Source organism: Parus major, chromosome Z, assembly GCF_001522545.3.
Source record: "Parus major isolate Abel chromosome Z, Parus_major1.1, whole genome shotgun sequence".
Taxonomy (NCBI): Eukaryota; Metazoa; Chordata; class Aves; order Passeriformes; family Paridae; genus Parus; species Parus major.
Window position 1 is genome coordinate 11,808,071 of NC_031799.1, and position 18,347 is coordinate 11,826,417.

An 18,347-nucleotide genomic window follows, 5' to 3' on the forward strand; every position below is an offset into this window, starting at 1 on the left:
GAATTATTTTTTTTTTTCTTCCAAGAATGTTGTGCCACTTGAAAACACCTTGTACTAAAGTTTAACTGATATGTAGGGCTGTGAGAGCCACAAGCATATGCCTGGGAGTAGAAACTGCCCCTTTCTGTTGGAAAGCAGAAGAGCAAGCTGGATGCCAGCTACTGCCTGAGCTACCTGCACTGGAGGAAAAGAGCGTGGTGAGATAGCTGGGTGATGGGCAAACCCAGGAGAACATCAGGCTTCATTGAAAGTTGTCAGGCTGTCCTGTTAGCTCCTTTTTCTAGATAAAATGTGCAACTTGCTCCCTGTCATCAGCTCTGTCGGTGATTAAATAAGAAAAATAGATTCCCTGCTTTTCATGCCTGCCTGGTCAATGTCCACTTTAAATAGTCTGTCTTAATCATACTACTTCATGCCTACCCTTTAACAGGGGTATAGGTCTGATCATCCTGATTCCTCTGCCACAGGAGCACCAGGCTGTTAGATAAAATATAATCAAAACACTGCCATAACTTTATAATTAGGATGAGACAGGCTTATTTGAGTATGTCAGCAGCAGCAGTAGGAGAGCTGATGCTGGTGAAGGTTGTGATTTCCTGATGCATCCGAGGATGGAAGCAGCACACTGTGCTCTGGGGGCTCCACAGGGAGAAGGGATGCTGAGTGGGTGGCCAGATGCAGAACCTGAGCCCTGAAATGTCTCAGAGGAGAACTCCTTGGGATTTCCCTTGGCCAAGTTTTCACAGGATCAAGATCTTCATGATCTGTGATCTTTTTTAAACTTTGGTTTACATGGGGAAAAGTAACCCCACAGCACATGAAGAGGCAGGAGTGTTCAAGCACCAGAAGAAAGCCCATGATTTGAAGAAAGAGCTTGCAGCTCTGAAGGGATGACTCTGCAAGTCTTAATAATCCCTGATTGTAATTAAATCTAGCAAAGCAGAGGGGGTTAGCACGATGATGACCCAAGCAGCAGAGAGATAATGTTTGTATTGCCACTTACTATGTAGCCAAACCTATCTGGTTCCTTTATATGTATACATTGACTTCTTCAAGGTGATTAGATTTCCTTAGCTGTTGATTCACCCAAGATAGTTAAACCTTAAATGGTGCTACAGAAGAGGAGGACTAGTCACTGCCATTGCTTGATGATATTTTTAATGGAGGTTTTCTGGACCAAGTGTCATTCAGAAGTGTCAAGTTTTACTGCCAACATCATAAAAATAGATAAAAATGAGCTTTAAGAAAATTTGAAGGATTAAAAAAACCACAACAAAAAGGTTGCAAAACTGATGTTGACTCTTCAGGGAAAAAAAAAGAAAATATTATTTTCATAATTTCAAAATTATATGCATTTTTTAATCAGCATTTGAGTCACTTTTGTCTCACTATTTAAAATTAATTTTTTTTCCTTTTTTTTTTTTTTTTCTTTTCAAAATGTGGGGGGTTTTATTTTTAAATTTAAGTATGCTGAAAATACAAAACATTATTTCATCCCTTGAAGTGTGTATTTTTTTCACTGAAGCTAGGAAGTCTGAGAGGTCCTAGATAACACAGTTCTGATTTTTCCAGCTTGGCTTGTAAATCAAGCACCAGTTTCCAGTCCTCCTGGAGGAAAAGCTGCAACATCTCATTTAGACATAAAATGCTTTAACCAGTGTAGTAAGATGACATTGAAAACAAGATACAAAGATCTACAGAACTTGAGAAGGGGAATGTGGTTTTGCCCTTCATACAGGCTGCTATTCATATTAGTGCTGTGCAAGTAAAGATTGTAAGAGCTGTTTAAAAATGCTTCCTTTGAGACTGGTGAATACTTTGCACCACTGGGGATTATTGTTCCTAGCCAAGATCTCATCACATCATTAGGATCATTTTTTAATTACTTCCCTTTTATGTACAGCATCCGGGCTGCACGTGTGTGTCTGTAGATGTCAATGTAACAGGATGCATAAATAGAGCTGATAAGACAGCACAAAGTAGTTCTGTTTTAAAAGAGGATGAAGAATGTGGGGCTAGATCAACCATTAAGTGGGAAGCTTTTAGTGAAATTAGGATGTACAGCTGAGACAAAAGTTCATTTTTACATGTTATAAGTGACTGAGCAAAGAAACTAGACAGAGGTAGCTAAAGTGTGTACTGGGGATAGTGTTTCATTTATAAATAAAACTAGAGTGCTTGTTATTTGCTCTAGAAATATGGTCATTCCTGATGGGACACAGAGGATTGTTACTTCCTTATAAGGGAAGAATCACAGTGTCTGATATTTATTTTTATTTAGAAAATCATCCCAGAGGACCTGACTTTTTAACATTACAGAGTATCAGAAAAGCACAGTGTGACATGCTTGAAAGTTTTCTTGCCCTTACACAGGAGTGAAGAACCTGTCAGTCTGGGTCAGTGGCATGAATTGCGAGTGTCTCGCACTGCAAAGAATGGTATCCTACAAGTGGACAAGCAGAAACCAGTGGAAGGGATGGCAGAGGTGAGCTTATCACAGACTTGTCTTGAATGCAGCTGTTGGACTGTAAAGGGATTGCATGGTAGACTGCACACCCTGCTCTCGAAGCTCTTACTAGCTTAAAACAGTATATTCATTAGGGCAACATCTTCTTAAGCCCTGAGCTGGGAATTTGTGTAAGATCTTCCCCCTGAGGACAAGGATACCTGTAAAGGCAGGGATCCCACTGGAATCCGACTGTACCTGCTCTTGACATGTAACTGGACTCAGATTTTTGTGTCTGGCTCATATATCTTCCGAGGTTCTTTTCCTGGTGCTTGTTGTGCCATAGTCTAGTTGTGGTGTTAGGACATGGGTTGGACTTGATGATCTTGAAGGTCTCTTCCAACCTAGCAATTCTGTTGAATTCTGTTGAATTCTGTTGGATTCTGTTGAATTTAAGTTTGTTGAGCAATGTGTGCACTATGAGAGCTGTAATTTAGAGAAGTATCATGCTGAAAAGTATGTGCCCAGTCTTTTTTTACCTCTTTCTGAATTTTATCCTGGAAATGTAGGTCTGAAGAGAATTGTTTCTTTGTCTTCTTCTTGCAAAAGTGATTTGCAGGCCAGAGAGTAAGGGCTGGAGTAATCAGACAGTTGATGACTTGCTTTTTGTTCTTCACTCACCAAGTGATCATAGTGAGTCAAATTTACAATAAAGTGAAATTGTACTTGTACCAAGCAGGATATTCACTCTAAGAACTCAAATGCATGCACAAAGGTACATTTTCTGTCTTAAAAAAAGCCATGTCTAGACTTGCTTAGAAAATGTCTTTTACCCAGTGGAGAGTGCAGTCAGAAAACCAGACTCCAGATCCCATAGCAGAAAAATCCCATATCAGGCCTTTCAGCAAACTGGGAAACTTTTATCAAAGCTTTGACTTTTCTTCAAAAATTTAAATAAATTGAAATTCCAGTTGTCTGTCAGGAAACAAATTGAGTGACAAATATTTGGCTGAAGCACTCAAGACTTCATTAGATAGATGGGTTAAGGTGAACACTCCCAATTTTTTTTTCTTAAGTGCTGCAGTGCGGTGCTCCAGGAGGAGGGTGGCTGGGAGCTGCCAACCATGAAAGCACAGAAGCTTCTGCAGGGCTGGAAATACACAGTTATTCAGTCTTTAGCAGCCAAATATCTTCATGTTTATTCCATGACCCTGAATATTCCCATCTCAGGTATCCTGAGCAGCTGCTTCTGGTAATTGATGCAAACTCACTGTTTCTTTCATTTAGCCCCACAACTTACAGTAGGTTATCTCTTAGGTGTTGGAAATACTGAATGAGTCTCTGTTGCATGAACTTTGCTCTGATTTTGGCTTTATGAACCTAATTCATAGATTAGGTTATAGATTTACATTAGTGTACCTCAAGTCTTCGCAAATAAAGCTAGATGTCCTGTCAGAAAACATGATGAGTCAGTTTCCTTTCTTTCTTCCTTCAGTATTGCCATTTTTAAATAGTTGACATTTTTCAGATACTTCTGACTGGGATAATGTAAAGTCACTCAAGAGTGTCCTACAATGTCTTTCTTGATTGTACAAAGAAAAGGCACTGAAATATGCTATAACAGGCTATGACAACTCATGTAGGCTAATCTGAAGATACAAGCATGGTTCCAGCTACTCTAATAAAATGTTATTTTATGTTTCCTGCAGGGGGCTTTTACACAGATTAAATGCAGCTCTGAAATATTTGTTGGTGGAGTCCCTAATTATGATGATGTGAAGAAGAACTCTGGGATCCTCAGACCCTTCAGTGGGAGCATCCAGAAGGTGTGTGCCCAGAAAAACACACTCCAGGCATTTATTTCCATCGCATCCAGTGCATGTTTTTTGTGCAAACCTGCCCTTATTCGACTGGTAATACTCAAAATAATCAAGAATTTCACCTCAGGAGCTCACCATAAACTGGTTAAATTATTATTTTACAATGAAAAGTCCACCTAGTGCCTTCTTACACTATGGTGGAGGTGCACACTGTACTGCTTTCCCCTCTTATAACTTTATATGGGGTATATGAATGGAGGAGATATTTTCCCATGTGGTCAGGTGAGCATGAGTGCAGTTTATATCAGGCCTAGTAAATAATCAAATGAAAGTGCAAACTGAACTTAACATTTTTCTTTCTAAACATACTTAAATAACTCAGGTAAAGTTGGAAGGCTGGCCCTGAATCTTCACAATTTTAGAAGAGTGAATTATTGGATCAGATGAATGTAAAGAAATAACAAATAAAACAAAAATTTTAATAGTTTTTATTAAAAAAAATAAACATTTCTACAGGTAAAAATTGCTTGGGGACAGAAAAGTAATTGATGTTCAGTGTAAATGGTTTCATTACTTGGTCTGACATTTTTAACTGTCTTTGTCAGCTGTCCAGCAGAAAACATCAGTTTCCAGAAGTTCAAGGAGACTGGAGGAGGGAGTCACAGTGATAGGAACAGGTCAGACACATGAACATCATTGAGAAGGTAGACACGATGCATTTTGGGGTGCAAGATAGAGAGCCTAGGAGAAATTAACAGGGGTTACAATTACAATTACAAGGTGAGGGGTTGTATGCTACGGTAAGGGCACTGATAAGGACTGGGAAATGTGGACTGTGAGCCCTTATCTCTATGATGTACCTAGTAAGGTGGATTTGTATTCTCAGAGGCATGAATGGGATGCCAAGGAAAAGCACTGCCTGCCTTTTGGGCACTGGGAACACTTAGTTGCCTGCCTCACCCATGGTAGGATTTTGGAGAACCATACAGAAGTAGAGCTGCAAACATCACCAAGTACTGGAAAATATGCAGTGTAAAGAAAGACCTAAGATCTCAATATGTTTAGTTTAGCCAGATAAGGCTGAGAGGTGACTTTATAGTGGTCTTCCAGTTCCTAGACTGAGGGTTAGATTTCTTTGGATGGTGCTGGAATTATGAAGAGAAAGACATGAAGAGAGACAAGGCCTGGAAACTGAAGTTTAAAACAAGAAACAAAATTAATGTTTTTTATGGGTGGAGGCTTTTTAACCTCTGAAACAACGTAGTCAAATTTAGAAGGAAACTGAAAACATACTGGAGTCACATTACGTGACAGGACTGGATGTTTTTTCTGCTGTTACAGTTGTGCAGTGCTTGATGCAACCTCTTCTCTGGGTAGGATCCCCTAAGGTGGATTGTCCGAGTTATGCAGGAGCCAGAGCAACAATTGCCTTTCTCATTTCTGGCCTTAAAATCTATTGTTTGTTAATATGTACTTATTTTGATGTAGCTGAAATCAGATGCTGTGCCTGCATGCAATCTCTCTTGCCAAGATGTCAGCTGAGATTATACATATGTTGGTTTATTTTGAGAACATATGCTGCTGACATATTGGAAAAATCCCAGCATTTAGCAGTTCTCTTCCATTTATATACAAACAGTTATGTGTAGTCATTATTTATGTTTTTCATTCATCTTAACTCTAGCTTCTTTCAGGCAAGATGAGATACTAGAAAGCAATAGAAATTGTGAAAAACAAGCTGTTCTGCTTAGTATTTCTGTTGTCAACACTCCTCTCCTGGGGGGTTTTCTGATCTCAGAAATACTTTTCCTCAGCAGCGCTCATCTAATTTTACCATCCCAGCTCATGGTTCAGCTACAAAGCATCACATCAGTGTTCAGGCACAGGCCTGGTAAATTCCACACTGTTTCACCCCTTACAGGGGTTGCCTAAGGCTGTTTCACAAGACACAAAAGAGATTAATCTCCAGTGGATCGAGGGGAGGAAAAGTATGAGTTGGACCTCTGCAACTGGAAAACACACAAGAATAGGGTTTGGGCCAAGTTTTAAGAGTTACAATTTCTCTGAAGTCTTTCAGAGGAATCTTCTAACTAGCAGTTTGATCTCTGGATTTGGAAGTTTTTACAATGTGTTTTCACACCTTTCTTCTTTTTTTTAATACATAGATTATCTTGAATGACCGGACAATTGATGTGAAACAGGATTTCACTTTTGGAATCAACCTAGCAAATGCTGCCCACCCCTGTGTGACCTCACCATGTGCAAACGGAGGCACCTGTGTTCCCAAGAAGGACAGCTACGAATGTGACTGTCCCCTGGGCTTCGATGGGCAACACTGCCAAAAAGGTAACAATGGCTAGATATCAACCCAGGGATCTGGAGTTGGTCACAAAAATGAGGAAGATTTAACACCTACAACTGCTGCTGTCCACATGCCTTTAAATAGAAGCCCCAGAGGCCAGAGCTCCTCTGTCATCCGTGCATTTTCCATGTATCTAGGGAAGAATTTGTTTTGTTATTTAGGAATGTGGTAACAGTTATACCAGCAAGGGGCTAGGATCCATAGATAGCAACCTGGTATCTGGTTGCTTGTGGTGATGAACACTGAACACTAACACTTCATACACGTCCCTAATTGTGCAGCGCTGTGAAAAGGGGGAATTCCTGCCAGGGTCCTCCAGCCAGCAGTTATGTTACATCCTGAAGCATGAGCATGGATAACCCTTGTAATTTTATCCTCTATACAGCTGACAACAAACACTGTTCTCACACACAGAAAGGTCTGCTCCTGTTTTAGACACTGACTACTCTGATGGAGATTTCACCATCTGCAGAGATCCTGCCTTGGTGAGGCAAAGGAGACCACCAAGGAGGAAGACTCATCCACATGCACATTACTCTCTTTTCTTCAGAGCCATTGTAATAGTTCAAATCTTAGATTCAGGAAATGGGTAAGAGTGCAAGAAGTGTTTAAAAAGTGCGCTTTGGGTTATTCCACTAGATGGAGTCGTTTAGCTTCTGTCAAGCTTGAGCTTAAAAAACGCCTGAGGGAAGGTTTTGTAATGTAAGAGTAAACTAGGTTAAAAAGAACTGGCTGACATTATTGTCTTCACCCACTGTTTCATTTCTCACAGTCATAAACTTAAAAGTTAAATATAGTGGTTTTGGTTAAATTGTGATGAATAGATTGGCCTTTTTTTCAAAACAGACAATATCTTGGAACAAAAGCATTATATTAAAATGCAATGCAAGAAACCCCTTTGCTTACGTTGTTGTGGTCTAACTAAGAGCTGAAACAACGTCATTTACCGTGTTTTTTTTGTAGAGAGGCAGGAGAATTGGGATTTTGACTGTCTAGGTATGTGCAGGGTGCTAAATTCCTGACTTCAAGATGGTATCTGCAGATGCACTGACACATCTCCAGGAGCAGTCAGTCAAGGGAATGCTTTGCAGCCTGGGTGTGTGACTGCCTGCCTGTTTGGTGTGCAGTGCTGGGGCCACAGCTCCTCACCTCTGCTCAGCTTCTGGCCTGTGCTGAGCCCAAGGAACAGTGTCTGAGCTCATGGTACCAGCAGTGGTGCTGCTTGGCTGGCAGGTCCTCCCTGTTGTCACCTCAGTGGGTGTCCAGGCTTTCAGAGACAGGCTGAAGCACCTTTTGCCTATGACTTAGCCAGAACCTAAGGTGCTGCTTCCTATGTGAATCCAATTGTTAATCATTTTTAAGAGTGTCCAAAAGCATGAGCCACCTGGCTTCTGTTCCTGCTACCTGTGGCTCCTGTTCAGGTGCAGCTTAACCTGGTTGCACTTGTGCAGCCTCAACTGCCACCAAAAATTGAAGAGTTTTTTGATAGGTGTGCAGAGAGCATGGAGATTGCTCCTGAACCTCAATCTGTGACAGTCTTGATGAGAACCCCCCGAAGTAGATTCCTCAAAATAATCCTTACCTGTGTCTCTCTTGGGGTGTAGACATGATTAAAGCGAGATGCACATCTGTGTCCATTTCTATTTCACAACAGGGTTTTGGTTTGTGTACTCAGAAGGTATGTGAGGTGAAGGTGCTGTCTCCATCCTTCTTGGTGGTAGGCTGATGTAAAAAACCCAAAAAGGCAAAGTGCTTGTGAGGGACTGCACCTCATTCTTCAAAATACACACACCACTTAAAAACTCAAGTAATGTTGGTATGAGGTCTATGAGATATTGATTCATATTGTACAGGATCATTAGCTGAAGATTCAGTAGAGTTTTTGCTGGCATTGCTAGGTTTTATATCTTCTGTCCAAGCTTGGGGTGTGCTAAAGGTATTTTTATACTTTAACTGCAAGATGGAACAGAAGAGCAAACTCTTGTTTTCCCTTGGCTAGAGCTGATCCCTGGGTAAAACCTGGTGGGTCACTGGCATTTGAGAAGCAGGACTAGCAAAAGGATTTGCTGCTGGTCCCACCTCCCTGTCCCTTTTTGTGTTTTGAACAGACAAATATAGATATTAGAAACAAACCAATAATGAAAACAGTGTATCTTTACAGGTGATTGTAGTCACTTATGCAAATGGTAGATGGGATATTACACATTTGCAGAAAAGTGGGCATGAAAATGGACTAAAGGAGATTTTTATGCTTTAGAATAATAAACTCAGAATGTTCTTGTTTTGTTTTGTGCTGACTCACTGCAGAGTGTGGAAGTTACTGCCTAAACAGTAAGTACTGCAAATTCTGTGGAAACTGCTCTGTCATTGTGTGATTGTCTGGATGCTGGGTTTCCATTAAGCCTGGCAAGTTTCTGTCATTAAGCCAAAATATTTTTTAAGGTTATATAACACTTCCTTAAACATTGTGTTTTTGATATTTCAAACTGCATCCAAAGCATTTGCCAAACTCAGAACAGTGGTTGTAGAGCTGGTCCATGTATTTGCAGAGCAGAGGGGCCAAGCAGCTGGCTGAGGGTTTTGTGGTATGACTTCAGGCTTCCCTGCAGTCCAGAGCTCACTCCTGCTTGTCATGAGAGCTTTGGTGTTTGTCTGCTGAATTGTGATGAAGAAAGCACAGAAGTGCTTAGGCCTAGATCTCCTTACTGGCCCTGCTCCCTTCCAGCTGCAAAGATCCTGGCTGCATCAGGAGTACTGCTAAAATGTGCTTGTTTTTCTGCACTCAGATTCATTGAAACAAATGAAGAGGAAGCAGAGGTAAATGCCCATTAAGCTCTCTAGAGGAAATCAGAGTACTCTGGCACAGGCAAGGGTTGTTGCATGGCATGGGCACCTTCCCCAGCTGAAGGCAAGAGCAGTGGGGCTCTAGTGCAGGAGGTGATAGGGGAACAAGGGCTCCTTTCATGCTCTGGTGCCATCAGAGGCTGTCCAGTGCAGGAAGTGTTGGACCTGGTGAGGAAAGTTTGGCCAGTGTAACACAACTTTTGCAATCTTCCAATTACATTGGCAGGCTGCAGGCTGAACATGGCCTGTGGTGGTTTCTTTATACACATTAGGCAGCTTTCCTGATTTCACTACGGATGAAAACAGTAATTCATCACCATCTAAAATTCTCAGTCTTGGCACCTAGAGCTAAATTTCATATTGCTGTTTCTGGCTACCAGACTACACCAATTGTTGCATATCTGTGTCACAGTGAGCTCTAAAAGACCAGCCAGACCCTGTGTTGTATAAAGAAAGTAAGCATCCTTGCCCTGGAAAGCTCAAAATTTATATAGATTACTGAGATTAGCTGTTGGTCGAAGGGATTATTCCTCAGTAAGAAAATAGGATGAAGGCATCTATTTTAAGTCATTTATACAACTGGCTTGTATTACTGCAGCAGTCAGTTGTGGAAGGTTACCAGCAAACTGTAGGATGTTCACTCAACAAAAAAAAATGTTTGGGCCCGTGCTCATAGCCTGGTGAAGGGCTCTGTATCAGGGATGTTCCATGATTTTTGTCACACAGCTGAGTTATTTTGCCAAAGTCTTCTCCATGGGCAGCAGTGCACCTACTCCAGTTCTGGCTGCAATGTTTGTCACTGTCCCAGGTGTGTCACAGGGATGCCTGTGCTGTCCCTAGAGAAATGCTGTATGGGGGCACAGAGAACAACCCCCAGGGCTGCACTGCAGCGTTGAATGCACCAAGGGGCTCTGCAGCCTCTGCCATGCAGCCTTTAGCATAGCCCCTGTTGTTTTCCATAGACTAAAGTGACCTGGGGCTCTGGACTCTGTAACTCCTCCCTGGAGACAGCGTGCCCCCACACTGCAGCCCAGGGCCGAGCTCGGAGCAGGCAGCAGCCACTCTGTGCAGTCACTGAAAGAGAAAACAGCGAGCTCAGGGGCTGTCTGTGCTGCCTCTCAGCCTCCCTCTGCAGGGTGAGAGGTCCCTAATGCTCTGCTGGCAGCTGGGGGGGAGTTTCTTAGTCTGTAAACAAAGGTGGTTGATGCATAAGCTTTGGCAGGAGGGAGCGCTGAACCACGTGGAGAATCAGGGAATGTGGAAACGGGGGTAAAGAGAAAATTTGCAATGTTTTCCCAATACTTCATAATTTTCTGCACTAACATTTGTGGTGGAGCAATTCTTTAGGCTCCTGACATGGAGGCTGTAAGTAGAGGGACTGCCAGCCATTCAAACTCCCTTAACTACTGCCCCTACATTCAGATAAAACCTGGCAGTGCCTTTTTGCAAAGCAGCGTGTGTTCAGCTCAGTTCCGTGCCACTGGAAGGTACCTGTCACTGCAGGAGTAAATCAATAAAAGAGTCTTGTCTCTTTTTTACCTTCCATTTCCAAGTCAGCTATCTGACACTCATCTTCATTTTTGTATTTACTTCTCAGCCATTACAGAAGCAATTGAAATCCCACAATTTATTGGTCGCAGCTATCTCACGTATGATAATCCAGATATCCTGAAAAGGTAATGTATCTCCTGTGGACCTAAGTATTCTGTTTCTTAAGTGTTACAATGTTAGGAGCCTTATGTGGGAGAGCATAGTATATTTACATGTTTTAAGCTGTATTTATAGTATTTCTAACTGTGTTTCTGCCATATTTTTAAATTTCAAAGAAAAAATACATTTTAAGTGCATATCCTTGTGGCTTAGCTTGTTATATTTGAGCATCTTGCAGCCTGTAAAGAAAATAGCACATGTCTGGCATGGAGAGGGGCTGGCTCTTCCCTGAGGGCAAAGAACAGACATACAGAGCCTGTGTCTCCAAAGAGACTAAGTTTCTTAACTCCTTTTTAACTGCTGTGTTAGTGTAACATTTAGATCCTCAAAGTTACTTTTTTGACTGCTCTGTATCCTAGAACATCCCCAAATTCCAGCAAATTCCAGCTTGTTTCAACAAACTCCTCCGTCTGCCTTTATTTCAGCCACTGAATAGAGAAGGGTTCACCACTGTCCTCACCTGCCATTTGGTACCTCTTACCTACTGCCACTTTCTGATTTGCCCTTCTTGTTCTTCTTCCACTACCTTTTGAGGGCATCACATCTACTGGGCATTCTCAAAATATGGTTTTTGGGCTGGATTTCACACTAGGCCAGAGGAGAAAAGGATTTTCTCTTATTTGTGTGGAGTAACCTAGCAGCTATCATGTTTGAGATTATGGAAAGATGAGTTAAAGTCCCCTGCTCTGAAATTATGGAAATGGGGATATGAACCAGAATCCTTCACAGGTCAGCATGTAAATGAGTTGCAGGACAGTAACCCACCAGACCAGCAGAGAAGAAATACTGCATCATTTTTTATTTTTTTTTTTAAATAAAACTGGCACAATGTAGTATTTTACTATTCTTTCCTACTTCTGCATTAAACAGGGTATCAGGAACAAGAACAAATGTGTTCATGAGGTTTAAAACCACGATGAAGGAAGGCCTTTTGATGTGGAGGGGAAACAGTCCCATGCGACCCAACAGTGATTTCATCTCTCTAGGCCTGCAGGAGGGAGCGTTAATATTCAGGTAAACTTTCTCTCCCTTGTTTGTGTAGCACACAGGGCTCAAAGGAGTTTCTACAACACATACAGAGCACTTGTCCCTTGGCATAGTGTGAGAACTCTCATCCTCAAAGGTTTGCTCTATGTTGGGTCCCATCTGCAGTTTAGGGAAGGATGTAAATTGAAGAGGTAATGTGCGGCAAGATTTGCATCACTCCTCCTTCCCGATATTTCAAACATCGAGGCTTTATTGTGATTTTCTGAAGGATTTCTTATGAGTGGATTAATACTGTTGGTGAGTTCCCCAGATGCCTCTTAAATCCATCTCAGTCAGGCAGAGCAGATCAGGCCTGGCAGGGCTGGAGGACAAACTTTGGTGGTGCCGGTGCTCACTGTGGGCTCACTCATGGGAGCAGGAGCAGGGCTTCCACCACCTCAAACATCCAGCCCTGTGACACACACACAGCTGTCACCACACCTTGCTTCTGCCACCATCCTCGGAAACACTTAATTAAGCAGTAATACTGCTGTCAAAATGGTGAAGTTGGGGAGTATTGGGAAATGCTGGGGTCTTGCTCCAGAATCTTTCTCCCCTGCAGACACTCAGGCAGATCCTGTGCAAGTTTTTGTGTGGTGCTTTTTGGAACTCCTGTGTTTTGAAAGCCTTGTGTTTCCTCATGGTGCACCTTTAGGTTGCATAAGACCAATACTGAAACTGCAAACTACGGATGCCATCACTGTAGTGGGACACTACTAATCATGTGGCAGAGAGCTCATTTTATAACCTAATTTTTTTTACTTAACTGGCTGCTCTTTGTTACCATGGATGTATAGATAAGCTACATGTTTCTACTAAAATTAATTTCTTTTAAGCTCTTTTTTTTTTTTTTTTACATGATTTATCAGTGGCTAACTTGGCAAGAACTCTTAGTTTCCTCATTGATTTATAAACAAGAAACTAACTCTGCAGAAGTGGTGCATTTTTTAGATGTCTTTGGGAGGGAATGTCTTTCTGAGATTCATGGTAATAAGTGGACACTCTATTCTGTTTCTGAAGTGCAGTGCAGTTTTTATTAGGTTGTTGCTCTTCCCCAGAGATGAAGATAGTCAAAGGCTTCAGACCAAAGCAGCTGAATTTTGCTGAAATATTTTTACCTTCCACATTCATTTAGTATGGTAAAAAATTAAGATATCAAAATAAAACCCTCATAAGCAATCACTGCTTACTGAAGGGGAGCATCAAAAAAGATGGTGAAAGGAAAAATGCAGAAAAAGAAATCATTCTGAAAGATTGATCTCTGTACCAGTCTTTTGAGAACTGAGGTAAAGAGACTGTCAGGACTGTGAATTGGTCAAAAGAACTTTCCTGCACCCCAGGTTTAGATGCCTGTGTTCTGATCCAATTTGAAATCCAAAACACACTTTTATTCCATGTTTTCTATGGCCTTATTCCTTGTATAGTGTACCTGCTGCTATAAATTCTTTCTGTTGCTCCCTCCTTCTGTCAAAGATTATTTCACTGCTGTAGGGGGATAGCTGTTGTAGGAGGATTCATTAGGGATATGAATTTCATTTCTGTTATAAAAGGCCTGACATTTTGATGCTATCCTGAATACCTAAATCCTCTTGTTTTTAACCTAGACTGGTATCTGCAACCTGGGTAAAAGGGGCTGCTTTCCTGGAACTCACTTAAACCCCTGGAGAGGAAACAAATTTAGGGTAACCAATTTGCTCTGAGCAGCTCACAGTTTAATGTGCTGTCCTTGAGAACCCCACCCTGACCATGAGTTCATTCCATGTTCAGTCTTCTTTAAGAGACAGGGATGTTGGCTTTAATCCCTCCTGCTCTGTACAGGCTGAAGTCCAGCAGCAGCCAGCTCATCCTGAGCCCTCAATAGCTCACTGTGCTGCAGCAGCTACTTCTCTTTTGTTAAGGTTGGCCCAAGTTTCAGGGACCCAGAGATTAAGATGGCTGAAGTCTAAACATGACGGGGACATAGTATCTGCTGAGTAATTTTAATAGAAGCAAACACGAGGAAAAATTAGAGCAGCAGCTGAAGCAATCACATTTATTAGACTTCATCTTTTCTAACATCACAGGTCTCAACCTTTCATATATTTCAGATGATTTCTAGATCTCTTATAGGTCACATGCTTATTTGCTCTTGTAAAAATTTATTTATTAACCATGTTTGCAACTTCCCCCTCATTAGGCCAAAGGTCTGTAGATCACTGACTTTCATAATTCCCTGCTTTGGGGAAGAATGGCCATGCAGAAGCTCTCTTCTTGCTCCCATGGGAAGGTGGTGATGGTACCCACTCTGACTCAGGGAGTTTTTCCTCCTTGTCCATGAGACCGACTTGGCAAAATAAGAGCACTGCTGCTGAGCCTCCAAAGGACTCCACTGGTTGCCCCAAAAACCAAGCCAAAATGGAGTAAGGATGCCTGAGCAACTTGGCAGGAAACCAGTCCTTTCAAGAAAGTTGGTAACATTCAATTTTTTTTTATTGTAGCTACAATTTGGGCAGTGGCATTGCTTCCATCACGGTGAACGGCTCCTTCAGCGACGGCCGGTGGCACAGAGTCAAAGCTGTTCGGTAAGTGGCCAGGCTTCATCTGGGAGGCACTTGGGAGCCACCCTGCTGTTAAAGATGCTGGCTGGCATGTCTGGGTGCTGGTGGGGTGTGAATCACTGAGGCCCCACACTCACACGTCGCTTAGGAGTGGAACTGTTAGCAACTTGGCTGTTTCAGGATGATGTACACAAAGATTGCTGTATTTGAGGTGACAGTGCCAGCTCGGCACAGCTCGAGGCAGGCTGCCAGAGTCATGCAGAGCTATTCTGGGGCTGTGACAGACATTCTACTAAACCCCTACCATTTCAGTTAGGAGTATTTTTCTTTAATGCCTGCATTTTAAAATTCCCTGGTGAGCATTTTGCGGGCTGGCACAAGCACTGGAGCACAGACAGTGTAAACCTAGTTTTTCTATTTGGAGGAGGTGCAGACATCTTGCAGTGTATATATAACTCATATTTATAACTCATTACCTCATGGGAGGCAACTGTGTCCAGCAGGGAAAGCATACATTCCCTCTCTTCGTGAGAGGCTGATTCCCTAGAAATCAGTCTGACATTTAGCACAACTTGTTACCAAATTCAGTGAGAATAGGAACCTGTCAAGTAGCTGTCAATACTGTTATTGACCATATGTAAAATGGCCCTAGTGAGAAACAAAAACTACCAAGAAGTAAGTTTTACCATAGCTTACCCATTTTTTCCCCTGCTGTTACGTTTGATTTTTAACAACAGGTCAGAATGTGCCCACCCCCCACCCCCCCTACCTGTTTAATTTGATTCTTTTCCAGCACTTTCTGCTCTGCAAATGTGTCTTGTACACTTTGCAGGTCTTTGACATCTATTAAAAAAATCCTAAAACCTGAAAAGTCTGGATGTCCACAGTACACTGTGTCTGTGGGACTTCCCAGTTCCAAGCCTTCACCATGAACCCTGCTAAGCTCTGAGTTGCCCTGGTCTCTCGGCATGTGGAAGATGCTGCTGCTCCTCCTCCTGTCCAGTTGTAGGCTGGATGAATGAGAGTGGTTTGCTTTTTGTTTCAGGGATGGACAATCTGGCAAAGTAACCGTGGATGATTATGGTGCCAGGACCGGTAAATCCCCTGGGAAGATGAGGCAGTTAAATATCAATGGAGATCTCTATGTAGGTGAGTGCTAATTATTTGCATTCAGGACACAGATGCAAGGTCAGCTGCAAGGCAGGGACCAGCTCCTGGTGGAGGTGTCATAGAGCAGCCTCTCATCTGCACACAGCCTGTTTTATGTGAGGAGACCTCTCTGAGTGGGATGGGGGAATGAGTGTGGGAAGGGATGAGCACCATGGGACACTCTAAGGTACTCCTGGCGGGTACACAGAGAAACAGAAGAGGCAGCTGGAAACCCCGCACCTGGGCACAAGCTTATTCAGCTCTTACTGATGCTACAGTTTCTGCAAAAAATAATTAGCATCTTAGTTCATTACCTTTGTACTTTCAAGCGCTTATAATTGTTATTTAAAACAACACAGGGCAACCTATAAATTAAAATTCCCTTCTGAGGTGCACTAGGAATGGCACTGCTGGGTGTGCAGCCTGCCAAGCAGGAGCAGATACCTGTGCTGGTGGAGAGTTTCTGACAGCTGCCTTTCCCACAGGTGGCATGAAGGAAATTGCCCTGCACACGAACCGGCAGTACCTGCGGGGGCTGGTGGGCTGCATCTCCCACCTCACGCTCTCAACTGACTACCACATCTCGCTGGTGGAGGATGCTGCCAGCGGGAAGAACATCAACACGTGTGGGACCAAGTGACAAGAGAGGAATCCCGGTGCTGAGGACCTGTCGTGTGCTTGTGTGTGTGGCTGAGTGAGAGCTGGCTGATGCAGTCCTCTGCAGCCGGACCACGTTTGCCATCTGGGAAGGTGATAAAGCCAAAGGGAAACACAAAAACAAAAAAAAGAACATTTTTCCCTTTCATTCCCTCTCCTTTCCTCTCCTCTCCTGTCCAAATGAAACCAAGCATTTTGTGTATGAACCGTGTCCTCTACCCCTTAAGTGTTTAGTGAACGCTAAAGGTTGTGCGTCAGTGCAAACTGCAAAGTGTGATGTTATGAGTAGCCAAATGACTGTGTTTTGTGGTCCTTAGGTTATCTTTTGTAGTATCAGAGAAAGCAATCTTGAAACACCTGCAATCATCCCACCCTGCAGTGATACGGTGACTGTGCTGTTCAACCAATGCACCATGGGGCAGCATATTTCTGCATTCACATCTAGGTCCTGGAACAAGCAGTTCTCCTTACCACTCTCTGATTCAGCTAAATTGTGTTTCATCCTGTGTAACAGGATAACATTTACAATGACTGGTTTCAAAATGTTGTTGTTTGATGAGGAGGAAAGCTCTTACAAGTCTACTTTTTTATTACAAACAACCAAAACAATGAACCAATTTTGTAGAAGTAATTTTATACTTGTCTATTTTTTTATAGCAGCAGCAGACCTGCTTACATGGCATCACTTTTAACATCTACATGTACTATACAATTAGCTCTTTGCACACTTTCCTAAAAATAGAAAAGTGACCTGTGGCTTAATGTCTGTATTATACAGTTTTAATGGGGATATTTGTGAGTTATGACCAGTTTTACATTTGACTCTCTTTGTTCTGTAAATTTTGACAGTTTAAAATTGTACATTATGAAGCTTTCCTGTCTTAAACAGATTAAAAGATTAGGAAAAAAAGAGCAAATACTTGCTACTGTGGTATTATAAATTTTTGTTTTGTTTTGTTTTGTTTTTGTTTGAGAAAAATGAGTAAAGAGATTGCAAGAGACCTTGGTAGGTCACAGTCCTCTTAAAATGTTATGTTTTCTAGGCACTGGACCAGCATTTATGCAACCTTGATTGCCAAAATATAATTTAAGCAGGCGAACAGAGTGCTATTGAGACACTGAAAGAGTCACCCAGAATTTCATAACTTGGAGATTTTTCTTCTTTAATTCTCTACTCAAAGTGGATGAGGGAGCCTTTGAAGGGGTGGGGGGGAGGAAGAGAGATCAACCATGCAGAAGGTCACTCCTCAGCCTGCCATGTGCTTGTGGTGGGGGAACTACAAACTTTCTCAGGGGCACAGGCTCATCATGCCTGTGAGCTGAAAGGACCTGATGTGGTGAAAACAATGGAGATGAGGAGGTTTCTGCTGCATTTTTACTGTGCTCAGAGTGCTCCTGGCCCCGAGAGCTCACCACACATTCCCTAGATTCATCCCACCTACAGCAATTCTAGATAATGGCACAGGCAAATAGCTTCCAAGGGTACCTCACCTCCTGTCCTGCCTGCTAAAGGGACACCCTGATCTCTTAGATGAAAGATCTTGTTCCCCTTTTATTAGGCAGCAGTGGTCAAAAACAAATGCAGGCACTTACTGGAAACAGAAAGTAAAAGAAAAATACGTGGTGGTGCCATCATGTGGTGGGCACCTGTGCTCTGCCCCCTGTTCAAATGGCACTTCAGAGAAAAATGTCTGTAGAAGACACGGGCAGCTTACAGAGGAGCCGGAGACACTCGTGGTTCTCCTTCCAGGAGAAGCAAAGTGTTGTTTGACTTGGGGAGCCCCACGGGGAAGGAG

The 18,347-nt window shown here is 42.4% G+C and overlaps 1 protein-coding gene across 2 annotated transcripts in view; it reads left to right on the top strand.

Moving 5' to 3' along the window:
- EGFLAM (EGF like, fibronectin type III and laminin G domains) overlaps positions 1-17,552 on the top strand; it is a 73,645-nt gene extending 56,093 nt beyond the window's left edge. For both annotated transcript variants that reach the window (XM_015615282.2, XM_015615283.3), the window contains exons 16-23: positions 2,374-2,485; positions 4,156-4,272; positions 6,432-6,612; positions 11,070-11,148; positions 12,053-12,196; positions 14,686-14,769; positions 15,791-15,894; positions 16,380-17,552. In XM_015615282.2, the coding sequence (XP_015470768.1) occupies positions 2,374-2,485; positions 4,156-4,272; positions 6,432-6,612; positions 11,070-11,148; positions 12,053-12,196; positions 14,686-14,769; positions 15,791-15,894; positions 16,380-16,534 (976 nt within the window). In that variant the 3' untranslated portion in view covers positions 16,535-17,552. The remainder of the gene's footprint in view (positions 1-2,373; positions 2,486-4,155; positions 4,273-6,431; positions 6,613-11,069; positions 11,149-12,052; positions 12,197-14,685; positions 14,770-15,790; positions 15,895-16,379) is intronic.
- Positions 17,553-18,347: the final 795 nt, after the last annotated feature.